Source organism: Amblyomma maculatum, chromosome 9, assembly GCF_055883805.1.
Source record: "Amblyomma maculatum isolate TAMU_Amacu chromosome 9, ASM5588380v1, whole genome shotgun sequence".
Taxonomy (NCBI): domain Eukaryota; kingdom Metazoa; phylum Arthropoda; class Arachnida; order Ixodida; family Ixodidae; genus Amblyomma; species Amblyomma maculatum.
In genome coordinates, this window is record NC_139352.1 from 128,591,718 (window position 1) to 128,619,324 (window position 27,607).

A 27,607-nucleotide genomic window follows, 5' to 3' on the forward strand; every position below is an offset into this window, starting at 1 on the left:
TGTGTCTCGTCTCTGTGAATAACTCAGCGCATTCAGATATGGTATTTTGAATGCTGCCAACTAGATACTTCCGAAATTATGCTGACGACTACATCTGTCACGCATGCGTATGTATTCGGCCGGCTGCATACGTGGTTATATGATTAAATATAACGTGCATTTTGCACACACACCGGGTGCCTCATGTGGCGAGTAAAAGATAAAATATTAGAGGCAGGCACGGGCAACCATTTGCACATTGCTGGTAGCAGTCTTTTGCATCACAGTAAATATCTTGTTTTTTAATTAATTACATAATTACATATCTAAATTACAAAATATTGCCCTCATACCATAAAAGCGGTTTGCAAAATTGGAGAGCACCTTCAGAAACACCCATTCCCTTATTTTCCACAACAGAAAACTTCCGTGTATCTTTTTTCCTAGTTCCAAAGAAAGCCCACCAAATATAAAAGAAACCAAGTGGCTAGCGTGTTCGAACACCCAAGTCATGCTGCTCTCAACCACTGTTCGTCGTCGATAAAGACACCAAGTTTCAAAAATGAGAGAAAATCGCCGTGCGGCCGCAGTTGGATTTTGTTCGCTGAAACCTCGGAGGAGAGCTGCACGATCGTGGCCCACGAATACGATATAGCCACGTGGTTTCTTTTGCGTTACATTATTGTGGTTGTTCTCCTCTAATCTGATGGCACATACCCCAACAGGGGGATCGATCAAGAATTGGGGTGCAGATATTAGATTTTGAGATGTATAATTGCATCGCAAAAAAAAAAAAAGAAAAGAAATGATTGCCAGGGAATAGAGAAGGAAAGTAAAATATGAAAATACAAAATATTTACAAATTAAAAAAATCAAAGCATATTAGCAAGGCAGGCGTTTTGATTCTATTAAAAAGTTTTGAATGGCGTTAAAAACAGACCTGTGGCTGTACCCAAGCATTGGTGGCACCGAACGATAATAAAATCTGGCTGCTCAAATTAAGACCCAGCTGTTGCAACGGCTTCTCCAAACACAGTTTTCTCATCATGGTAAAACGGTGGCAAAATAGCAAGAAATGTTCTGTTGTTTCCGGTTCCCCGCAGAATGCGCAGACGGGAGAAAGCGCCAAACCAGACCTGTGCATATAGAAATTTAGGGGCGGAATACGACAGCGCAGCCTGGTTAGAGAGACTTCAGTCTGCCTTGATTGACATGATTTCCTATTCCAGGAATACTTGAGATGCAGGTAGTCGTCCGATGATAAAACAGATCCAGACTGCGTGCTTAATAAGCAGCGCCTACGAAATCGCGCTGCTATTATGTACGCTGTTGCCGGGAGGACAGGCAACATTGAGAGACTCTTTAGCTAGTCTTTCAGCAACCTCATTGGCTGTCACATTACTGTGGCCTGGTACCCACAATATATGTATGAGGCTAAAATGAGAGGGGACCAATGAAAGAAAGGTGTTTAATATTGGCGAATCCATATTCGAAGAAAGCGACAAGCTCAAGGAATAAGTGTCTGTAATTACAGCCACTGTTGAGTATGGTGGGTCTAGTTAGCGCAGAGCAAGCACCACCGCCAGCAACTCCGCCTGGAAAATTGGGGTAAAATCCGGAAGACAGACTGAAAAAGCCCAGTCTAAAAGCGGACAGTATATTCCAACGCCGGCATTTTCATGAAATTGAGAAGCATCAGTTGCTATCGTTATGCTAACGGGAAGACTTTGTAAATGATCTTCTAATAACCAATTAAAATTCGAGGTGATAAGTGTTTTGCGTTATTTGGGAAAACGTCAACATAGACAATTTGAATCGAAGATCCACGTACTTTTGTTGAAAGGATGTTGGAAAAGACTACGTTGAAAGGCTGTAACAGATTTTGCAATAGTATTACGTGCGGGGTATGAAAACCAGGCCATCTGACTCCAAAAAAAGGAGGCTGGCTAGCAACAAAAAATTGACAGGGAGCGATGAAATTGAGATTGATATATTTTTAGATACGTCTAAACAATCAAGAATTGTAATCTAGCTAACAACAGTGGTATTCTGGCCTCAAGGTAAAGTACATTGTTAGCCCCGAATAAGGGGAGCCCAAGGAATAATCTAAGCGCCTCCCGCTTTAAAAGAACAAGCGGACGGATTTTGTTAGCAGGTGAACCAGAAAACAACAGATCCAAATTTTATAATTGGCCGGACATACATAACATCAATCATTAAAAGAGCGTCTCGCCGCATCCCAGACTTTGAATTGCTTAACCTGCACAACATACCCACAGCACGAGCCCCTTTCGCTGCAACACGTTGAATGTGATCCCGCCATGCCAGATGATCATCGTAAATGACCTCTAGATACTTCAAAGAGTTAACTTGAGGAATCATTTCCTGCTGAAATGTTAGAGAAAGATTTACCGGATCCTTAATTTAGAAAACGAGGACAGCGCAGTTTTTTTACGTTTAATGTAAATCTTAAGTCACATAACCAGAGCCACGATTGCAGGCGCCCACAGATGGTTTGAGTGTCAGGCGCAGCCGCAAAAAACGCGATTTCATCCGCATAGACATACGTGCGAACTTCTGGATGAGTGGGAATAGAGCTCAATAAAATGTTAAAGAGCACGGGCGAGACCATTTGAGGAACACCTCTGGTTTGTTGATATCTACCAGAATTCACACCATGCCGAATAAATGTTAATTTCGGCGCTGCTGCTGTTCTTCGTCGTCGTAACGCGGAAATCCGCGCCAAAATGCGACACCTATAGGATATCCAACGACCGTACTGCGCGGCCGCTGTACAAATGGCGCGCAAGCAGCGTAAAAGGTGCGCCTAGTGTACGCCTTGTCATGTGACTACTGAATAGCTGTGTCATTAGAAAGGAAATTCGCGAAATGAGAAGCGATGTTAAAGGATTTTTGTTCCCACTATTACATGGCTTTTAGGAGATAAAAAAAAAAAAGAAACATCTACGCAAGACTTTCTTTAACGCAAACAATGAAGTAGGTTTCTGAAATAGCACTTGTTTAATTTCAAAGTTTCATAACCTATATGATTACATTTAATTTTCTATATAATTAGTGCCAATACAAAAGTTTGTTGTGGAATGCAAGCTGGCTACCAACCACACGCAACCGGTTTTTCTCACCGCTGTCGCCTGCCTCTAATATTTCATTCTTAAGGCCTTCGTTCCGGTTAGCATGAACACTCGGAGTATTACATGTCGTGTGCGTGTGCGTGCGTGTTGTAGAATAAAGATTTCACACAAGTTCCTTCACCCTTCATCAGCTTAAGTTGATGAAAGTTCCTCAACCTGATGAAGGACGGTCTACTGTCGGAGAAGTAAATGAAGGTAATCGGTAAAGTTGTGTGACGCCCTTATTCTGGTTTGATTTTCCTAGGCCCATTTGTCAAAAAAAAAAAAAAAAACGGCTAGATATGACACCACGAAACAAGCCAACAGTCGGCGAGGTGAAGGAAAATCTTAGGTTTTTGTGAAGCGACAGATTCACTACGCTATACGTGAAGCCGGTCTTCGCGCGGCACTAAATTTGACCTTCAAGCGACCTTGACCTAATTAGTGTGGGTGCCCAGGATCCCATGGTGTCACCCCACAATATACCGCGCCTTCCTTTCCGCAAAACCTAACCTAACTAAAGGCCCCCAGGTGGCCGAACCCTCTACTACGGGACCTCTTTCACTGTTTTCGCTTTGACGTCCACCTTTCTCACCTTCCCTCATGGCGCGTTTCAGGTGTCCGCGAGAAGTCTGACAGATACAGCGTGTTTCCTTCCTTATAAACCAATTCACAAGAAAAACATGAAAACACGACATTGACCTGGTTAGGCGTAGATGTCCACTATTCCGTGGTGTCTGCCCAAAAGTATATCGCCCCGCCGTTGTGGCGCAGTGGTTACGGCGCTCGACTACTGTTCCCAAGCTTGCGGGATCGAATCCCGGCCTCGGTGGCCGCTTGGAGGCGAAAAGCAAGGCGCCCGTGTGCTGTGAGATGTCAGCGCACGTTAAAGAACCCCAGGTGGTCGAAATTTCCGGAGTCCTCCACTACGACGTCTTTCATAGCCTGAGCCGCTTTGGGACGTTAAACTCCAGAAACCAAACCAAACCAAACCCAAAAGTACAGGGCGCCTTCCTTTTCCCAAAACCTTAACTTAAAAACCATTAAATATCCGTGGAATGAACGAGGCTATCGCTGCAACACTCACAGCTTTTGCTCTATCACTTGGTTCAAGCCATTCCTAAACCCCACATTTTAAGTGTAAAGCCTTTTTACGTTTATGGAACGAAATTCCGTGCTCAAAAGTTGCGCGAGATGTGCGCGGGATTTGTGCGTTGAATTTGTACATGGGATCTGTGCGCTGGAGTGTCACTTGACAACCATCCTGATGAAGTCACCAGAAAAAATAAAAATCTTGTCTCCACCGGCAATCGAACCTCCAACCCTCGGATCCCCAATCGAGCGCTTTAACCAACAGCGCCACGCCCGAGTTTTTTTATATTTATTGCCGGTCAACAAAGTACATAAAGGCATAAAACTCGCTAGCCTGCCTATATGGCTAAAACGATATAATAAATTTGTTTCATATTCATCAATCCGTCGACCCCATCCATCCACTGAGGTTGCTCAGCCGACTACGGAGAACATCTCTGAGAAATGTTACCCTTTCAATGAAGTCTCTGACAGATCGTTAATTTTCCTCTGCATGCCTAAATGCCATCCGAGTTTTTCAAATGCTGTAGAGGCCCAGCATTATAATCACGTCGTACAGGACCTCGTCAATCTGTACAGTTAGTAATATGATGATGTAAGAATTTCTTTAAAGTTTTTTTTTTTAATATATCCCAGTAAAAACCAGGATCCCAGCAGTCTATAAAACTATGATCAATGGTGTCTGGTGTTTTACATATTGTGCAGTTGAGGGTCCAAGATACAAAAATATATTTATCATTAGGCCACGTTTCTACGGGAAGGGTACTAGAGTGAAGCTTGTAGAAAAACGATTTCACGGTCGGCTTAACAGGCATCTTCCTCTTTTAGGACATCTTGTCCTGGGTGTCCACAATATATGGATCGTGATAGGGGTCCGGGATAGGGGTCCGGGATAGGGGTACGGGTACAAAGAGGTTGAGCAAGTTCTTATACAAATTTGTTCCTGGGTTATAAGGTACTCCCCCGAACAATGTGCACGCAAAAATTGGTAAGCCAAAAACAACTTGTAAAAATCTAGTTACAGCGCGATTTGTGGCCGGATAACCAGACACAACAAAGTCCGCGGTATCGCATTACCTAAGCCCATCTGCAGCATTGTGCGCTATGGATGGTCTGTTTGATTATGCAAGGAAAAAAAAAAGAAAATCGTGACAGAATTCGTTTCAGAAACAAGTTCGAAAGACAAAGGCCATCAGTTTTCATGGGAAGAAACAAATTAGCGCGGCTAGTCGCTCCCTATTTGCGCTCCAAATAAAAACTGCAGATACTCTGCGCAGTTTGTGCACATGTATAAAATTCGCGGCAAATACCAAATTTCGGCAATCAAAAACACATTGCACACACTTGCACGTGCACGAACACTTGAGAGATCGCGCCCTTTCCATCCATCCGCTTTTTGCTTAGTCTTTTGCGTTGTGTCGTTCCACAACTCTCTGCTGCTCTTATGATACTCTAAACTTACGCCCAAAATTTTCGCCGGAACCGTCGCCCACTGCATATTAGCAAACATTGCCGGTGTATTATCTCATTCAACGTGTCAACAACCAATGCTCTTTTCCCAATTGATTTCGCACCCTGCCTTTTTGCAGTAGTCACACGCAACTCGAACGACTTCATTAACGCTTTCCGGATTTGCGCAAAAGAGAGCGATATCGTCCGCGTAAGAAAGTACTTTCACCTGCGTAGATTGGAGAGTGAAACCGCACATACGTTCATTATGTATCAATGGTAACAAAAACGGCTCAAGATAAATAGCGACACGAAAAGGTGGAAGTGGACAACGTTACTGAACTGAAGAACAGGCGGGCACACATTCCGATAACTGCTTATTCACAATGATAAGTGCAACACAGTTTTCGTACGCCGTCCGCATACCTCATGATATCACCGAGCCAACATCTACAGGTTCTAGCATTGCAAAAAGGATTTCGTGCGACACTATCGAAAGCCTTCACAAGATCAAGCTGTACCACAACTCGTTCTACGAAGACGTCACAGCATTTGAGAACCGTTCTTGCAATGTGACATTTCTTCCAATGGTGCGAACTTTAATGTCACACATCTGATGTGGCCCTACAAGGTGTTTATAGCATTTTGCACTCTTCTGAAAAGAATCTTCATAAACACTTTATCATTAGCATTTGTGAGGCTTACCGGACGATAAGCCCCAACCGGCAGCAATTCAGCCTCGTCCTCACTTTTATGTATTAAAACAACATGGGCTATATTAAATGACGGTGGCATTTCTTGTGCGTCAAATTTTAGTTAAAAGACAATGAAGAGCCTCAGTTATTTCTCTTCTGAAACGCTTATAGAAGTCAGCATCTAAGCCGTCAGGACCAGATTTTCCAACGCTCAACTCTTCAATAGCTCTTTCAATTTCTCTCATGCTGATTGGCATCTCCAGCCCTCCTTTGGTTCCGTCTCCTAACTTCGGCATACACTTCTAAACCCCTCTTTCGTCGCCCAAACAATTCCCGGCACTGCTGAACAAAAGCTAACTAAATTATGTCAGTGTCATTCGTTACCTCATTTTAGTACCTTATTTGTTTGATTTCATTCTGAGTCGTGTGCTGGTTTTCATCACTCACATAGTAGGAACTTTGTCGAGCCAGAGACGCTCGTGAGTCGGCACGCGCCCTTATCACGGCAGCTCCGTACTTGTCTTTATCGATAATTTTAGGCTTACTTTTTTTTTTCTCTTATTTCTTTCTTGTACATTCCAGGCTGATAAGTTTACAGGCCTACGCACACGTCTAGTTGGCAATGTAGTTCTTTTTCCTGCATGCACTTGCCCCGGCATATAATGCTTGCTCTTTCAATCCCATTTGCAACTTCTGTTTGAAAAAATCCCGTATAACTGCCCAGTTCCCAGACTTTGCTGAGAGTAATGCGCCAGTACATTATTTTACTTTAATAACAAAATGCTCATCCGCAAGTAATTGTGAATCAAACTTCCGAAGGTCCCATGAGAACCTAATTTATTTTCTTTTTCCCCCTTTAATTGTAAAAAGTAAAAAGAAATTGTAAAAAAGTAATACTCTAGATGCCTTTCTTGAAAGCCTGAAAACATACTTTGTACAAAACGCGCCTATACAAAAGTTGTCCCTCTGCATAATCTGTTTTCCTTTCTTTCCTTTTTTTTTTTTTTTTTTTGCTGTATTGTTTGACTTTCTGCTTTACGTCCACTGTATTTGCTTGTATATTTTTGTGTCAGACTTTTGTAGTTGTTGAAATGTACTCCCTTTTTTTGTGCATTTTGTTTGTTTCTAATCCTGTAACAGCCTGCATAGGTTGACAGTATTAATAAATGAATGAAATGAAATGAAGCTGAACATTACTAAGCTGTGGTCCGTAAACGAGATATGTTTTACCTCATAATAAGAGAATTCAACAGATACGCACTTTTTTCCCGGACGGGTGTTTCGGTAATCCTCTCTTCTGCTTTACATCCGCAATTAAAATCACGTCCCAAAAGAAAAATTAAATGCTCAAAGCACACACTGCTCAAGTCATTCAAAAAACTCTACGCACTCGCTCTCCTTATTGAGGGAATACACACATATCACCTTCATAGCAAAAAAAAAAAACAAACACACACACACAATATAAATAGCCAACTACAAGTAAACTGTTACACTTTGCACCCCAATCGCCAAAGAATTCCTGATAAACACAGCACACTCAATGGACACACCCGGGATCGTGAAACGCGCATCACAATTCTCCTTGTCTACCGTGAGGACCATAGTAGCGACGACAATGGCGCTGCAATTAGTGACAATGACAATGACGGTGCATACAGTTGATACTGGTAATGAGAGAAAACGTGATGCATCATTCGCATTTCTGCAGTGAAGATCCCATGTCACTCTCGGAATTTTTTTATTTACTTCTTTTGCCGCTGACCTGAATTCGCACTGTAATCCTTTCAGGAAGAAATATAACAAAGTAGGAAACCGAAAGACAATTCTTAATGAGGCGAAATTATTCCTTTTTGTTTTCTCATCAGTAGAGCCTTTTTCTGCCGTATTGCATATTATATATTTATTAGTTTGTTTGTTTTTTATTCTCTTATCTAAAAGCATAACTCCCTTACTACTGGTTTCACGTGTGGCCAGTTCCTCTCGTGGGTATGTGCCATTATTTGAGGGCACAACAACAACAAAGACAGCACTCCGCTTAAAGGAACCGAACCCACGAATTCTGAATACAGCGTCCGGCACCAACTGAGCTCACAGCGACGGCTGTCCGACCTTCCTTCGGTATTACTGTATATGCGCATACGAGAAGCGTATACATACACTTCGTCATGACATGCATGTGAGGCCATTAAAGGGATCCCGAATTCGGGGAGTGCGCGGTATAATGGCCCGCTGCAAGAAGCGAGACTCGTAACAAAGAAGCAGGCGAGAGAGTTGCTATACGAGGTTGCAAGTCGATGCAAGGCACCCACAGCACCGCGTTCCGCGAAAGCGGTGATGTTTTATTGAACGCGGCCGGAGACGCTTCGCAATTGCAGTGAGATGGCGCGCTCATCTGTGCTCTTTTCGCCCAAGGCAGTTCTTCCTCTCCGCTTTTCATTTGGCGGCCGATAGTTCGACGCGCACGAGAGCCCTGAAAGCGCAGTTCACTTCCTGATGCGTTTACTTTTCTTTTTTTCTCAGTAGTAAATTTAGGGCCACCTGTCTATCTCACGTGAGGCTGCAGGCGTATGTTCTGGAACAGAAAAATAAAATAAAGATGGCTTAGCATAGCTCTTGCTCTTAACTACCACTCTCACCTCTTAACCACTACTCAGAAAGATACATGAATCCCCAAGAGCCGCTTCTATGACCGCGTTTCACTAATACGGTATGTATTACAATATGCAAAAATGAGCCGAGTAGAAACAGTGGTCTTCGAATGAGACGCCTCAGAAATGGAGCTCTGTACGTACATCCGAACAAGTCCGACTGTCCCGCAACAAGGGCGCGGGATCGAATCCCGACCGCGGCAGCCACTTTTCAATCTAGGCGAAAAGCAAGGTGCTAATGCACATTAACGAACCCCACGTGGTCGTAATTTCTGAACCACTTCACTACAGCGTCTCTCATAACCTGAATCGATTTGGGATGTTAAACCTCGCAAAATAAACCGAAAACAAGACGACTCACTGCGATGGCTCTGTGGTTAGTGCGCTCGGCTACTGAATCGGAGTTGCCAGGTTCGAACCCGACCGCGGCGGCCACATTTTGATAGAGACGAAAGGCAAAGCATCCGTGTGATGAGTGACGCCAGTGCACGTTAAGGATACCCAGGCGGTCGAAATTACCCGTCGGCCGCCAGTATAGCACCTCCCACTCCCCCGAACTCTTTCACTCCCACATTCTTCATTTCACTTAAGGAGCGGTTCAGGTGTGTACCCAAAAGTTTAGGAAATACAGCGCCTTTTCTTTCCTAAAAAAAAAAAATGCCAAAAGCAAACCGCATCAAGCACCTCACCGGCCCATTATGTTTGAGCGCCCATGGTGGGTAAAGTGCCGCTCCGCCAGCTATTCCTGTCGGTAGTAGCACGAGACTATTCGTGGCGCTGAGCTGAGGTAAAAAAAAACACCGTAAAACCCCAGGTAGACGCGATAAAGGGTCGATGACATGCCAAATTGTAATAGCCGAGAGAGCGGCTAAATTTGCAAAAGAAATAATAATAATAATTTACAGGCACACGCTGGATGCGCTATCGACGCCATAAAACTGCGCTTTCTTCGAGTCACAAAACTGACGTCAACGAACGCCACTGAGCGAGAGGAGAGGCATTACACCAAAGGAGGCCAGCACACAGGATCGAAATCAACATAATAAGAACACCAGTGAGACAAAAATAAAAAAAAAAAGATGCAAGATGATTGACTGATTGAACGTCCTTTATTGAATAGGAAGGCTCATGGCCATGAATGGGGGTAAAGGGGAGTAGGTAGAATCTTCATTGTTTGCACAGGTCGTCACTCGAATCATATTTTTTGACCAGGCCACTAAGGGAACCATATTTGGCAAATATAATTTGTGTGTTAGCCTCGGTTCCTGGAAGGGAACGGTAGTTCAGGCGGTAGGGTTCAATCTCGGAGCGTCCAGTAGAAAAAGCAGGGCAATCCCAGAGTAGATGGGGGCACATAATCATTCCCTCTGTATACCGACGCCAGCGGGCCATAATGCGTGGCGTGTAAGCCGCACGGGCGATGAGCTTATTCAGGAAGACTTCTTGACTTCGGGTGAGGTGGGTTTTTCTCGTAAAAGGTGGGCCTGGTGTGGCCACCTGCATGCGATGCTGACTGAGGCTACGAAGACTGGTCCGTGTATAGTGCATAAGGGAAAGAGAAGGGGTGAGCTGCCCGCCCAAAGTCGAGTAAGGAATAATCAAGGGGGGTGCAAGGAGTATCACCAAATGGCAATCGCTATGCAATAACACCATTTCCTAGAGCGCTGACGCGCATGCGCACGTACTACGTGTCGGGCACTGGCAAGAAAAGCAGCGGCAAGAAGCGGAAGCGAAACAGGACAGATGCGTAGATCAGAGGCGGGCAAGCAAACAGTCTACAAATATAGCAAGCTAAAAGAAAGGAAGAAAAAATAAATAAGAATGTTGGCGCTCGAAAGAAAAGTCAAATCGAAATATGTAAGCTTCGCTACACAAACACGAAGGCACCTGGAGAGCGCGAAGATAGGCCAGTACCGACGCGACCTAACAATGAGCTCGTCTATCCCGCTATATAAACGCTGCGGCCACTTCGCGCAAGGAAGCCTTCTTCAAACATCCCCGTCCGCAGAGCCTGCTTTCTTGCCTTCTCCCCCAAGAAATAGTGCAGTACTTGGCTAACGCTTGGCGGCTCTCGCAGGGGTATAACAACCTGCTTGTTCGGCTGACTCGCCGGCGAGATTTTCGTCGTTAGGACCGCCCGCTCTTCAAACTACACTCTACAGGGCGTGCTATAACCAATGCGTGTTGTAGAAAGCGCAAAGTGTTCTGCGTAACATGCGCATTGTATCGTGCCTACTGTACGTATAACTAATGAGCAGTGGAGGACATATCGAGACATGCCCATCGTAACGAATGCTTTAACAAGCCGGTTATATGTAACAAGCGTAGACATGGCTGCGTTAACAAGTGTTTTTATTAACCTCAGTGACCCCCATTCACCCTGGACAGCAGTTTCTCTTTCGTTTTGCCGTCGCTTTTCTATGCGCCACTTTGTGTTTTTATTTTCGTTTCTTTTTTTTCCACATCGTCCTGTGAATAGTTGCGCCGATGTGGCAGTGATTCGTTCCGCCATCGGACAACAATAAGTCCGCCTCGCGCGGCAAAAGCCCTTTATGTGGCCCTTTTCCCAAGCATTTCACCCCAGAAGAGCCGAGCACCAGGCCGGGCGAAAGCTTGTACCCATTGAAAAACCGGTGGGTAACCGGCGGTACCAGGGATCGAACCCGGTACCTCCCGAATGCGAGGCGGATGCTCTACCACAAGGACTACGGCAAGCCAGACATGTGTTGCTCACACTCGAACGGCCAAACAAAGCTCCCGCGTAAAACGACAATAAAAAAAACGGGGGGGGGGGGGGGGGGGGGGTTACTGTGTTCGATGTCATCTGAATAAAGGAAGCTCCAGCACAGTAGAGACAGAAACCAAGCTCCCCTTTGAAACAGCCTGTATACTTTTTTATGGCACCTCAGTTACGGTTCAAATGTGTACCGTATCGTAATAGTTTACATCCACTTCGGCATTACTGAACAAAAAAGGCCATTTATGAACCTTGCACATATGACACGGGCCGCGTCATATTTGAATAGTGAAATACAGGTCATATTAGACAGCCATCGGACTTTCTCGAATGGAATTTTACACACTGTGCAAAACTCGGTGGGCGATTCCCACATGTGGCGCACCTTAGCTTTGAAATCCTGTTTCTTCGTTTGTTTGTTTTTGTATTTCGTCCCATTTATGCGAATTCACAGCAATGCGGACTTACTAAAAAGCCACGCGCTAACAACAAAGCGCTGCAGATCATACTGGATGACATTTTGCCGGACGCATAGCTAAAGGGGAAATGATGCCAGAATGCTTCCACGTATGCATCAATTTGGCCGAGAAGTTGTCCCACTGACTCTTTTATGTAGAAGTAGCCAGCCAATGAGGGAGGAGTTAAATTAGGTCGGGTTGGTTGTGCAGGTGCACCAAAAGTAAAACTATGCACGCAAGCGGTGACCAAGAAGAAAGTGCGTGCACTTTCTGCTTCGTCAAAAGTTGCTCAATTCTTGTCTGCATAGCCGCCATGGTTAGCACTCGATTAGACGGCTAGTTTGTGCGCTAAGTATAAATGCTCGTGCATCGCTTTGACAAGTGCAGTCATCAAATATTCGGTCATCCCAATGGAACGCATGAAAAAATTCCGAGAGCACTGTGGAATCCACACTGCAGAAAAATGCGAAAGCCTGAACGTTGCTGGCGCACACGGAAACGATGCATCATTATCAACCAAATGTACAGTCATTATCATTGTTAACGTCATAATTGTTAGTATCACTAACTGCAGCGTCATATTCATCGCTACTATCATCCTCACGGTAGACGAGATAATTGTGATGTGTGTTTCATGATCCCGGGCGCGGCGAAGTTGGTTAAAGCGCTCGGATGGGAATCCAAGGGATGGCGGCTCGATTCCCGGTGGAGACAGGATTTTTATTTCACATTAGAAGTGCGTGACGGAATCGCGGCCAACAGTACGAGCCGAAAATATTTCGCCTCAAAAATAATAGCACGCATGTATCAAATGCGTTTTCTTGGCGAGCAGTGATGGTAGAAGCGCGGCTTTGCTCGTGCCGGTAATAAGGCGAGCACCACGTACTCGAAATGGGTCAGCTAGATGCGCGGACGCATCCTCGTCCACTGCTGCACTACTGCTTAGTTTTTCCCAGTTTGGTCACAGCTCACGTGCTCGGTTTGACGTTCAGTGCACCTGTACCTGTACTGCAAGATACCTCGCAAGCAAACGCAGTCCCGTCCTATAAGTTTTTCACATCGTAATCAACGCTGGTGCATCATGCATAAGCTTTCAGTTTGTGCGCTCTTAAAATAAGCCAAGAAAATTTGAGCGATGCAGTGGTTACGTTTTAAGGGACTAATTGCGTTCCACGAAACCGTCAGATATCAAACAGCAGCTATCACTCTACTATGTCATGGACTAACTGCAGAGATTATCGCTTTGGAGACAAACTAATCTACGCAACATCATTAGATGCTCAAAGAGCAGCCATTACTTCCCCAGGGACTAACCGTATCGATAAGTATTTTGGCGAACAGCCTGCATTTCGCTTAACCTTTTAGCTCCTTAAGGAGCAACCACTACTGCCTTTGGGGAACAATTACAACGGGACATGAACTTCTGTTAGTCTCCCCGCGGAATAACTGCCTGTCGCGAGCACAAGGCTACGCACTTAGCCCCCTTTATTTGGTTATCTGAATCGGCGAAATCAAAACCAAAACATCTTTGCACTCACCCCGATCTGGCTCCTGCAGACGGTCCACTGGGCAGCGTTGCGTCGGCGACGGTCCCTGGACGCGAATCGCATGCATGTTGAGTAGGGAATCATGCCGGCGACGATGCGCTGAGCGAATACGACCACTGCCTCGGCACGATGTGCTGGCGTCGAAGGCGCTCCGTGGTTCGTCGGTCGTGGGCAGGAAGAAAGGGAGATCAGCGGAGGAGTTTCCAAAGTGCTCTCACGCAGGATTCAGGGCTTCGTCTTCTTTGCCGTTAGATTTTTTTTTTTTTCACGAGAATTCCTACTAAATCCCTTGAAGCTAAAGATTTCTGTATTGTTTGGAATTCCGCGAATCGCCTCTACAGGATTACAAGACCGACCGTGGTCAAATGAAGGCTGTTGAATTCTTTGTTGAAACTTCAGAGTTTTCCGCTGAGATTTCAAATTCTAACTGACCGCCAGAAGCAGCAGGATTTGGGCAATTACAGCTGCTGCTAGTGCTGCACGACGTTGGTATTCGTTGGGCGAATTCCGCCTGTGCCACTCAATTTCACTTGACTGAGCAAATATTGTTTCCAGGTAATAAAAAAAAGTTACGCAGGTACTGAGAAACAGATAGCGATGAAAGTCGTTCTTGACGTCGGTCGCTCGTTGGCCTTTCCTTCACTCGCGATCTCTAGAGTTCGTTCACAACCTTTGAAGCGCAAAGACGTCGTTCCACCTCAGCTCTTGATGGAGCGTTCAAGTGTGCGAACTAACCGAACACTGTTGATATCCCGAACAGCACTTTTTACATCACAGTTTGTTCTAGAAGCTGGAGGACGCGACCGTTTTTCACAGGAACAGCAGGTAACGACTATCACTGTGGCACACAGTGTGCGAATGTTTTTCTGAGAGCTTTCAAGATGAGTTGTCAGCTTCTGCGTTGAGCCTCGAAGATGATGCGCTCTGCAGTTGTACACAATGGCCGGTGATGAGCGTAAACAACACAAACGCTGAAAAGCTTCGAGTCACACGCAACGACAGCAAGGGAGAGAACACCGGGGGTGACGCGTGAACGCGATTCTTGAATGATTTGAAGATCGACTATCGCAGAACCGGCGACTGTCCAACAAAGTGCAGAAACGTACACTGAAAATTTGGCGACTCACATAGGTTGCGGGTTGTTGCTTTCTTTTTACGACACACAACGTGAACGAAAGAATTTCGACACAGCGGCTTTAACTATCAGCCTTCGCAAATATTACCACTCGCGACGAGGATGCCTAGGCATGCGCTGCTTGTCGTTTAATGATTACCCCACAGGCTACGCGAAGTTCAGTGAATTACGATGACGTCCCGTGCTGTGGATATGGAAGTTAGATAAATAGAGCGTAGTGAAGTGAACACAGTGGCGGAACAGTTAGGCTCAGGAAACTCTGAACGGTTACATATGGTATTTGTTGGTGGATAGGCGTGACGTAACTGCGCGGAGGAGTTGAAGATGATGCGATTTTGACGATGAACACGTTGTATATTGAACGTTGTGTTGAGAGATCGTGCGGTTCGATTGGAAAGCGTTATCAGTATTGCCAGTGGAAGATGGGGACGCTGACGACACTGTAGGTAAAATTGGCTCGTTGCTAACGAATAGTGAGCGACTTGTGTTCACGCGGCTATGTGAAGCACGATGAAGTTCATTGCGACATGGTGGAAAGGAGGGTGAAAGAATGAGCGGTGTACACACAAGAGATCTGAATGAGCGCTGATTTGAACGACGATCCCGTTGGACTAATCGCAAGCGACACACAAGAGGCAAGATGGCACTCGATGCACAAGACGCGAGCTGGAGGCGGTCACACGATACCGGGCTTGATTGGTCAGGTCGAAGTGACGCTGTCGGATCACGCGCAAGACTGTATGATGACGTTAGGCACCCTCAAAACGTTGACGTCGACACAATGAATCTAGGGACAGGAATCTCTTAGCTGTTGAACAGACGACGATATATCGGACAACGGAGATGGGAGGAACGCCTGAGTGTCCGTTCGGTAACGGAAGAAGAGCGGACGAACGGCAGCCGGCCGGAAGTGACGTGCGTTGATGACTTGGACTAGGCGATCGGTGCAGTGCCACTGGTGGAAGCCTGGCTTTCGGGTGGGATTGGCCGGCGCCTGGGAAGGTGGCCGTCCTCAGGACCGTCTGCGGCGGCGGGCACACTCATGGCTCCCGGTCCCACGACTCTGCGACATTAAAAGAAGAAAAAAAAAAAACGAAAAGAAAAGAGTGAATGACACGCCGCTACAGAGTCCTTTAAGGAATCAAGAGACACCGACAACATCTAGTCACGTGGCCAGAAATGAAGCATTAAGAACCTTGTCTTTGGTGCATGATGGCCTTAGTTGCCTATGAGCCAAAAAAGCTCAACACGACAAGAATGAGTCTGGAAAAGCAAGGTTTAATTTGGTTAATTATTTTCGTACCTTTCTGCACATATGCGCACTTGTGAAATCGACAACCGGCCAGCAATACAGCTACATCTTGACTACACACGTGAACACCTATGTTCGAGCAGCATTTCAAGCACCCAGATTATACAATAAAGAAAAACAAAAGCCTTTGAATCATTTTGAAAAAAAAAATGGGATTCATAGCCTTTGAACCATGTCTACCCACATGAGATTTCCTGGGCGGTGCAGTATGCTGCCAAGTTCTTAACGCAAACGTTTCGTGGTAAGTCCCGCGGAAGGTGGTTTCAACAAGCCCGTCTACACGGGCAAACCCCGCAGGCAACTTGGGGCCCGTAGAAAGTGTTGATTGCGCTGTTAGCTTTAACATGTACATCGAAGCATTCCCAACCAACAAATGGCAAACACGGCGACAAAAGCTTCTAAAATACCACAACGAACGGCAGCGCACTGTGAGCCTTCGCAGGCGCTTCGTTAGGCGCAGTGTATACTAAGGAACACGCCCACCGTGTTTAATCAGGCACTACAGCTGCAGCCGGAATAGTTTTCATCGTTCGTTTCCGCATTCCTGGTTTCCAGTCGTTAGTAAAAGATGCCGCCTGAGAGACGGCGGTTAGAAGATGTACTATATAATTGGCTGTACATATCTCCGGAGAAACAAGGAACAAAAACTTTGAGTTTACCGGAGAGGTCTCAATTGGAGAAATGCGAAAGCATGTGCGTTGGCTGCTCTGTAGTAGCTCCTAGAGTGTCATGACTCAGCACTTTTGAGTCTGATGACTAGACACCAATCCTTGGTCATGACTGATTGTTTTGCACAAGTCGTGGACTTCATAGTCATGCACATCGGATCTCCCTTCTGACTGACTCATGGCAAATGTCTACGACTCGACTAAACTATAATGACTAGCATGACATGACATTTGTATGTATATATCTCATCACTACATACATATTTATGACTACTAGCCTCGTCTTAATGTGAAGTCGTATCACAAGCTACATTTTGCTTTCACGTTTTGCGCACACGCTTTCGCAAACATAGTCAAGGCTTTCACCTAACAGCAGGAACACGTGTTCCGTGTACTCCTTATGCTGCCTCACCAACATAGCTCAAATTGCTACCACACAGAATAGCGCAATGGTAGAGTTGAAACACTCTACCACTGGCCGAATACACGAAACGCAAATTAAAAAAAATAATAATAAAAGAGGGGGGGAAAGAATCAACGTCAAATAATGCGGCCTGTTTTCAAGGCCTTCAGGACAACCCAACGGGCTCGGTGGCATTGAAAGGCGAATATTTAATCATTCCCTTTCACGCCTATCTTGACCCTTTCGCTCACTGCCAAGCATGCGCACAGACACAAGCGTGACAAGCATGGTGCACGGCGGCAATCACGGCACACGACAGAAAGGGAGGAGAAACCAAGCGAGACACGAATGCCGTGCGCCGAGGGTGGAGGGCCGTAAATAGAAAACGCCGGCATGCCACCATCGTGCCGCAACGAAATACAACCGCAGAGGAGGAGAATCCGTCCCAAAGGTGCCACTTCTATCGACCTCGCTGTGATGCAGCGCGAAAGTACTGCTTCCTTCTGAACACAAATAAGCATAAGTAAAGGGGAGAAGCTTATCCTCTAGTACAGTGGCTCTAGCGCATTTCTCACTACAGTCAGGACACGCAGCGCGAGCTCCGTCGCAGATTCTTATGGCCTGAAATACGGGAGCCAATTCTCGCTTCAAAATATGCGAAGTCCTAGAAATTACGAAGATTTTAAATGATTTTCCATGTCCTCTAATTAAATACATCGGAATTTCTGCTGCAGCTGTTGAACGTTTCGATTCATCGCTAATTACATCAAATAAATATTATCCGGAAAGAGGCGATGCTTCTGCTGCCAAAGTATAGCCTTCCGTATTGTTAGTGGTGAAAATCTACCTCAGGAATTGGATAGAATACCGTGCCCCACAAGGGAGTGCACTAGAGGAGGTGCTTACTCTCTTTTTATTTCCTTATAGGCTTACTCGCGCTTAGAGTGAGCCATATCCTGCATCTACTCCCACTGGTCACACAGCCCGCTGGACCAATCTACAGGACAGACGGTTACAAGTTCGGAGGACAGGTTTCAGAGGTCACGGCAGCCGCCGCGAAGCAATAATCAGCACTAATGGCAGGGAGTTGGATGAGGAGCCAAATGCAGACTCTGATGCCAGGGCTAGTGATTTGACTGCTAGATTCTGCGATTCTATAAGTGCTGGAAACGTCCAAAAGGTAGTTAATACGAGCGCGCTTTTAAAGCAATTGCCTCGGAGAAGGTATCATTGGCGAAGGCAACTGAAACGTACACATATGTCGACGATCAATGCGACTGACGTAGCAGAATATAGAATACCGATAGCGGCGAAAACAAGTTTGCGGTGCACCACAAACGCGGCGTCGGCTCGTGCTGCACCTGGCAGGTATTCTGCGGAGCTATCATTTTGTCCACTGAACAAAAAAAAAAAAAGAAAATTACTTTGTGAAGCCATCAGCGGAGCTCGAAATTCTAACGTAAAAGTATTTTCTTCGTTTACTCCGAGCTTTTTTTAAACATAGGATGATTGTGACGCTGTTTTGACGGTTCCATTGGCAGTTCGCGAACGTACACACCCAAAAGGTGTCCTTAAGAAAAAAAAATTACAGGATTTCACTTAGCTTAATGGCGAAAGCCTCTCCCCCTCTTCATCATCTGTGTCGCGTGTTTGTGCACTCGTTATAATTTTACTACTTACTTTTCTTATTATGATGCCGTCAGAACGTATTGCGACGTCTCGCTGCCACATCTCAATGAATCTCGCAGAATCTTGCTGACACATCTCTCGAACACTTTTTGTGCAATCTCGCGGGCACATCTCCCAGACGCGAGATGTGTCCGCGAGCCTGAAAGTGATGTGATGTACACAGAGATGATCCGCGTCGAGCTCACTGTCGACAGAAAACAATACATTGGCTCCGCGGCGGCCAATCCTCGTTAAGTTTGATGACCATTAACTCAATAAGTATTTAAACCGCTCGTGTGAGACAAGCCCAATCGGGCGAGGGAGGTGTGAGATCAGCCTGCATTCGTCCAGATCGACGCCAAAGCGGCTCGATGGAAGCTTGCAAAGCATTCAGGCGGACTTTACTCGAACGCCAGTGCCTTGAAAGCCCTTCATTGTCTCTTTCTTTGTTCACGACCTTCGCCTCGGGGAGCGGAGAGAGCCGAACGCGCTTACCTGGTGACAACAGTGCGCTGTCATGCGACTATTTACAGCTCACTAGGAATAGTACTGCTCCGTTGGCTCTGTCTCTGTCGTTGGCGCAATAGTGATAGTACTATGAGAACCACCCGGGGGTTCTACATTCAACGACGAGAACCGCCCCCCCCCCCCCCCCCTTCTGTCTCTTCCCATTGAGGCACCAAGCCGACGACGTAGCGAACAAAGTGGGCCGCTGCCGCTCATTGGAACCGCTTTAACGCGGTATATAGACGAGGGGAAAATTTCAAAAACAAACAAACCAATGAAGGAGAGGCCACTGCTGCACAAGAATGGCTCGTCGAAATTCATTCAAGGCGGCATACAACCGAAAAAAAAAAAACATAAATGGAGGATGTCCGTCCATTCAGAAGAAAGAATTCTTTAGTTCAAAGCTTCTCTTGTCACTCTATAGCGCTTCTTTTGTTACCTTATGTGCCCTTTATCCAGAGTTCAGGCAAATTCTGAAAATAACTATTTACTACAGCGTAGTTCATTCTTCTCATTCTGCCGAGAACCCTTCTTCGTTGAGGCAAGATATAAATTCAATGATGTGGCAGACACTGGCGCATTACTGTTCCCTGGCTTAGAACTGTTTCTTTTTTTTTTTTTTTTTTCCATGCTTTGAAGTATACGCTGCTTGTAAAATAAACAAATATAATCCTCCGTTAGAAAAAATAGAGCGATGACAAGGACGATGCTAATCACACATTACACCTCGATTTTACTGCGCAAGGCAAAAAACGGCTGAATTCTCTGTTCCTTGCCCTCAGGTGGACTAATTACCGCTTCTCAGCATTGAGTGTCGAGCGTGTATTCTATATCATCAGAAAGCCGAAAACCTGTCAAACATGTTTTAATGCGCATTACACACCTCAAGGGGGTGTGTACGCCACTTCATGCCCTGTCCTTTGTTCCTCACTTTGCAAGGACTATAACTTATAACAATTCTCCTTTTTCACTAATACAATTGCACATTGGAATAGTTTGCCTGCTTCTTCTGTCCAATCTTTAGATATGCTGAAATTAAATATATAACGAGTTACGGAATTTTACCTCCTGTCAGTTCTTGGGCGTCGGTTTTGATTGTGTCAGTTTTTTTTTTTTTTTTTTTATTGTGCTCATATCTCATGTGTAGTAAAAACCGCTTCCGCTGGTCTACTAAATGTGTTGGTGTGTTTTGTACCTTGTGCTTCATGATTTATTGAATTGTAATGAGCTGTATGCCACGCTTGCTTGTGCGCTACCTACAACCTACTGTATTTTGCACTATAGGGTGTATAACTTCACTTTTATTTTCACCGTATCCTATTATTCCTTCCTGTCGTTAACATCTTTCATTTCTCCTAGCACTTCCTTAACATCCATTTATTTCCGCCGCCCTAATTAAGGTGTTTCAGAAAATAGCAGATATCGAGGCCGCCAAACATCCTTTTTCTTGTTTATTTATTTATTTATTTATTAAATAACCATTTACAACCAGTGGTTATCTACCACTGCTTATTTACCTACCTAAGTACCTAGCGGTATTTAACTACCAGTGTTTCTTTACCTCCTAGACAATTCATTGCGATAAAGAAAGACTAACCAGCCAAGAAGATGCACACAGGCAAAAACAGACGCAGAAAGAAAGAGGCTGGACTAACAAATGATCTTTCTTCATGCAATGCACCAACTAGCCCAACAACGTGTTTTACTCAATCATTGCGATACTATATAATACAGCGCATACAAAACATGAACACAGGAGGAAGGCTTATGCTGTCTTTCTCCTGTGTTTTGTTTTGTGTGCGCTATAGTAGAGTGTCGCTACAAAACTTCGTTAATGTTTATATAAGTAGAACACTGTCCACTGAATGCGGTCGAGACTCCATAAAACCTGTCCACGGATTGTAACAAAATACTTAAACGACGCTCTCGAGCGCCGAGCGAGGCTCAGTCACCTCGGAGGTCGCGAGCGCGAAAAATAGCTTCCCGGCCCGCCCCGCGAGGACGCAGAGCGCGTCGCGCGACGGCCGAGAGGGTCCGCTCCATTCTCGACATCTCGTCGGCGGAGGCGCGCGAGACTTAGCGAACAAGCAGGAGGAATCGTTGGGACTACAAGACCGAAAATAACGGCATGTTTCCCTCTTCGCCACCCACAGCAGCTGCGGCAGGCGCTTGCTTTGGTGGATTAGTGCTGTGCTTAGAAAGGCAGAGGACGAGGTGTCGCGACGACAGCCCCAGCAGCAAACCTGCGTCGTGTAATACGTCTCTTCGGAGCAACCGTAACCGTGAATCTAAACAGGCGTATTTACCATAAACCAAATCACCCGTGAAAAAAATAGTTCAAACAAGCCACTCGTATAGGGGACTGTATCTGGTGGGGCAGCGCGAAGCGTCAGCTATCCATTTCCTGCTGGCATGCCAGCGTCCTCAGCCTGACTACACCAACTGCACTGCGAAGGTCTCTCCCGTATCCGTTCATTTAAACCAGTCTTGTGACAGCCGCATCCACATAACACCAGGTGCTTCCTAATTTCACCCGCCTACATTTCTGCCCCGTTCTGCTACGCTTTAATTCCCTCTGAATCCAGCGACTATTGGTTCACCACGCATTACATGCTCCAATAGCATTACATGCCCTCACCAAGCCAATTTCTTCTCTCTGGTTTGGATTAGGATGCCAGTAACTCGAGTTATGTCTCTGACCCACTCTGCACGCTTCCTATCTCTTAATGTTACCCCTACCATTTTTCGTTCCATAGCCCTCTGGGTTGTCCTCAACTTAAGTAGAACTCTCTTGGTTAGCCTCCACGTTTCAGCCCCTTAGGTGAGTACAGGTATGATGCAACTGTTGTATACTTTCCTCTTCAGCGATACCGGTAAGCTAGCCGCTATTCCTGATCTGAGGGTATACCCGCCAAACGCGCTCAATGCTAACCTGATTCTCCCATAGTTCTTTCCGTTCCGTGATAGAGATCTGCGGCCACTAAACTGTCTCAAGTAGACGCATTCTCTCATCACTTTCACCGTATCGATATGCCGGTACTAAACTCCTGTTTCTTTCTGAGGTTCTCTAACACCAATTTATAGACCTACCATTCTTGTTTGCCTCTCTAGGACATCGATGTTAATTGCAATTCTACCCCTCAATTACTTATCAAGGCAATGCTCTTAGCGTATTAAACTTGAAAATAAGACCAAAAAATAACTAATGTCCTAAATTACCCACTAAGTTCAACGGCGGTGCTTTATATAAACGCTGCCCACAGCAGCACTTCAATGCAAACCCGACCATTGTCTTTATTTTTATAATAAAATAGTCGTCTAAAAACTCGACAACAAGGCCGGTTTCATAATCTGTAGGCAGATTTAAACTTTCCGTTCCGTGATCAAGATCTGCGGCCACTAAACTGTCTCAAGTAGACGCATTCTCTCATCACTTTCACCGTATCGATATGCCGGTACTAAACTCCTGTTTCTTTATGAGGTTCTCTAACACCAATTTATAAACCTACCATTCTTGTTTGCCTCTCTAGGACATCGATGTTAATTGCAATTCTACCCCTCAATTACTTATCAAGGCAATGCTCTTAGCGTATTAAACTTGAAAATAAGACCAAAAAATAACTAATGTCCTAAATTACCCACTAAGTTCAACGGCGGTGCTTTATATAAACGCTGCCCACAGCAGCACTTCAATGCAAACCCGACCATCGTCTTTATTTTTATAATAAAATAGTCGTCTAAAAACTCGACAACAAGGCCGGTTTCATAATCTGTAGGCAGATTTAAACTTTACACGTACGCGTGTATGTGTGGGCGCGAGAAGAAAAAGGGTTCAGTAGCGTAACATGCTCATCTTCCGGCATTCGGAGAAAAGACAGGAAAATCAGGGCGGTGCAGGTAATGGCGAAATGACGTCAATGGTGGTGTAAGTGAAAACCATTGCGAGACACGCGCACCGCCGTCTAGGCGACGCACAGCCACCACGGAGCATATATCCCCGACCAACTACTATAAGCACGGCGAGCTGTGCAAGCAGCTGTAGAGCTGCGTGTACACCTTGCGAAAAAGCGCGCCTTAATTTCCATTACTTCTTTTTTTTCCTCATACATCAACAAAAAAAGAAATGCCTACAAAGAAAACACGGGCGAGCAAGATCCCGCCCGGTGCGTGCCTGCCGCGCTGATTTGCATCGCCGGGGTGTCTTCCGTTTCCGCTGGCCCTCGCCTTAGAAAGCACGACACTAGCGTTCCGCTTCTATTTTTTTTTTTTGTCCAAACATGAAAACACTCGCGAGACTGAATAAAGGGGAAGGAGAGGGAAGGGGGTGAATGCGGAGAAGAGGAGGAGGTGGGCGTTCATTCGAAGGCTCGTCTCCCTTACGATCTCGTACCGCTACGGAGAGATCACGGGAGGGTGTGCACCGAAGGAAAGGACGAATAAATGCAGCGGGAAGGCAGAACAGAGCGTGCGACTATAAGCCTCTCTCTTATGTCCCACGCTTACCACTCATCTCGAACTCGAAGACGTGCTGTCGACGTCTGCAGGCCATGAGGCATGCTTACAAAACTGATCGAAGTCACAATTAAAGGGAACTGGGCCATGTAGCTATCACGGCGCTCTGATACGTTGCCGCGAATATCTTAAGCGGGAATACTTTGCGCAAGTGTGAGTCTCTTAAGTCATGTCAGTACTGCAGCCTACTGCACGTGGCCTTGACATTTGCCCAAAAGTAACTTCCGTCAAACCTGGACACAGAAATCGCGTCAATTTTTATTTAACGCGCCTGATACGCCGTACAGACTGATTTGTCTTCCGCCATCAAGGTTGAACTCGGTCGGATCTTTGATCTTCAGGAGATTATCAATGGGACTGCAGACATTCAGGATATCCATCATTTATCCATAAGTCCTAGCGCATGAGGAAACACCGCTAAATATGCATACTTATAGCCATCGGCAAAAGAGAAGAAAGGAAATCACTAACCCAATCTTGCTTTCATAAGCGCGAATGAAGGCGACCGTGCGATTACCGAATACAGCAGAGTGGTATGCACAGGTTTGAGGGGTTCTTAAATTCGAGATAATGCGTTAACTGCCGATGTCCTCAAGATGGCCGTGGTCAGTAGTGGCTACAGTCGCGCTCAATATGACTTGCAACCTCAAGCAGCGTGGCCCCAGCACATCCCCGGAAAAGGTTTCGCTGTTCCAGCAGTTCCAGCACTCAGTCTTCTCCCCTGTGCCGTCTGATCTTGGCACTACCACGGCGTTGCTTGCGTGACGAATGCAAGGCGCATGACGCAGTTTATTTTGTTTCGTTCCTTTTGTTATCACCTAATTTTCTCGATAAAACCGAGGCCCGAATCCCGCTTCAATCACAGTATGACTGGAGCGGTCTTGACTATTTGTACCGGTGTCAGAGGAGCTGAGCGCTTTTCTGCTGCAAATATGGCTAAAGTTCCGGAAGACGAACGTGTGCGGATCGTGGAACCTTCCCCGAGGTCCTACACCCAGCGCGGAATTGCAGAGATGACGGGGCGGTCAACACACACAATCAACCGTATCATGCATACCGTAACGGAGGCCGCATTTCGGAAGCTCCACATAACCGGCGCCCGCGGGCAACTACAGCTACAGAAGATGAAGTTCTGATCGTGGCAGCTTACGCCAACCCGTTCGGCACCGCGCAGGAATTCGCTGATGCTGCAGGAGTTTCTGCTTCCATGTCAACTGTGAAGAGACGGCTGTCTGAAGGCGGTCGAAAGAGCCGGGTGGCAGAAGCCACGACTGACACAGCAAAACAAAGTGGCCCGCCTCCAGTTCGCCAATGAGGACAGTGGCCGGAGTGTTGAGCAGTGGAAAATAGCAGACACGGTGGATTTGGCGGCCTGAAACTCTCGCTATGATCCAAAATATATTCAGGGTGTGCTGCAAACGGGATAACGACGGTCAACGTATGGGGAGCCATGTCTGGTTCGTAGTTTAACGTCCCAAAGCAACTAAGTCTATGAGAGACGCCATAGTGGAGGACTCCGGAAATTTTGACCACCTGGGGTTCTTTAACGTGCACTGACATCGCACAGTACACAAGCGCCTTGCTTTTCGCCTCCATCGAAAAGCAGCCGCCGAGGCCGGGATCCGATCCCGCGCCCTTGGGAACAATAGTCGAGCGCCGTAACCACTAGGCCAACCCCGGCGGGGCGGGGAGCCATGTCGGGGGAAGGTCTGAGTCCACTGGTGCGAATTGAAGGATTCCTGACCTGTAAAAAGTACTGAGATTTTGGACTACACAATGATTCCGTATGTCTTGGATGGCCCGTTTCCCGACGGAAACTTCTTTTTTCAGCAAGATTTATCCCCATCCACACAGCAAGGCGGGTCAAGGCATTGCTAGAAGAGCGTGGTGTACCACAGCTTCAATGAATCCCCAAGGGAGCGGACATGAACATTATCGAACATGTCTGGGGCCGAATGAAGAGCACCTGATGCAAGCAAAGCCTCCACAGCGCATCCCGGGACGACTTGTGGATCGCTGCCCAAGCAGCGTGGAATGCCATTCGCGCGGACAAGAGCTGTGTTGAAGCTCTCTATGCGTTTTGGCCATCGCGGATACTGAAGGCGCTTACTTATCAATTTTTTCTTGATCCTCGCGTACTGAACGAACTTTTTAGGAAGCTTCAATTGCCTAATTGAAATCAATTCCTCATCGATCAACAATCTGAAGGCAATCGCAATCAATTTAGTGGCACAGCAACCAGACAGTAGTCAGTGTGTGCCACGTGGCGCTCTAATTCCTCTAATTAAGGTTATAAGCAAAGCAGAGATGCAGTAACGTCTTCACGCAGCCTTAGACCCGCTCTCCCCCCAATGGACTCAGATTACACGTTGCGAAATCGATCACTTCATTAGGACGGAGTTTTCAAAGCAGTTCATTTCTCTCTGCCGTTCTCTTCCTTTCACCCCGCACAACAATAAACAAACACCTCCTGAAAAGACTGCGACGTTAACATTGCCAGAACGACCCGTCGAGAAATACCCACCCGACGCGCCTCTCAGCCAAACTACACTCCGTTCTTGCGAACACCGCCATCTTGCACAGGGAGCGCCTCAACCGCGACAGTTAAGTAAACACACAGAGACGTGCGGCCCGTTAACAACTCGGCGGCTAAAAAAGGCTGCAAGTAGAGCACATTCTCCCTCACACGCCATACGATGCAAAAGGTTGTTCCTTACAAAACGCACGCAGGTTTGCGGCCTGCCTCCAAACAAGGACGGCCCACGGGGGCCGAATTCCCTCCAAAATTAAGCGCACTCGACACAGGTGTGGTCGTCAGAGGGCGGACGTCGTTAGTTCATCCGTCACGGCGCGACCCAGCGATCTTTCAAGAGACCCGGCGCCACCAGCTCGAGACTTGCACCATCGCCTGCTTGACTCGCGGCTGCTGCTTCGTCGCCGGCTTAGCGCCAGAAGCCACCTCATTTCGCTGCCACCCGCGGTGCATGCCACTCCCGCGGGAAAGAAAATGATTAAATCAACGAAAGAGGCAAGGAAATGCGAAACGAAAATAACAAGCCGGCTGAGAGGTCGGCCAACCGTCTTATAACGCGATACCGTTAACGGCCCCGTGTCGCAGAAAAGCCAGTGTCGGCGTCGTGGTTGTAACGCGAAAATCAGACTAAAGCAAGGAAACGATAAACGTTTTGCGGAAACTAACACGGTTCCTTCGCAGTGCGAGGCGAGCACGCAACCACTCAGCCACAGAAACTTTTTTTTTATCAATTTTCGCAAGAGCCACTGTGCGTAATTTGTTCTTCAATAGCAAATTGTGGTGCGTGTTACAAGTGCTTCGCTGCTCACGAACAAATGTACAAAAGTAAGGATGTTTCCTGTCTTTGTATGGGTGAGCGGTGTGCATGTACCAACTTGTTCGGACGGGTTGACAAAGGGCTGGGGCTCGAACATCTGTTCATAAGGCAACTGGTCAATCGATTTTTATTTTTGCGTGATGTGCAGGATCCTTTTTTGCGTAGTGTGCAACTAAGGCTTGGAAGGGCTGTGCCGGAGTTTGCTGCGTCAACTACATGCATGCCGGGTGGTGTACTTGGATTTTTAAAAGAGGTAGTCTCCAGTATCACATTTATGGCTATGCTCTTTTCCAAAGAATACCCGAACGGAGTA

General features: G+C 46.3%; 1 protein-coding gene across 4 annotated transcripts in view; it reads right to left on the bottom strand.

The window, feature by feature from the left end:
* LOC146180365 (uncharacterized) overlaps positions 1 to 27,607 on the bottom strand; it is a 451,687-nt gene that overhangs the window by 121,948 nt on the left and 302,132 nt on the right. For all 4 annotated transcript variants that reach the window (XM_084579561.1, XM_084579562.1, XM_084579559.1 and 1 more), the window contains one exon: positions 13,731 to 15,937. In XM_084579561.1, the coding sequence (XP_084435687.1) occupies positions 13,731 to 13,823 (93 nt within the window). In that variant the 5' untranslated portion in view covers positions 13,824 to 15,937. The remainder of the gene's footprint in view (positions 1 to 13,730; positions 15,938 to 27,607) is intronic.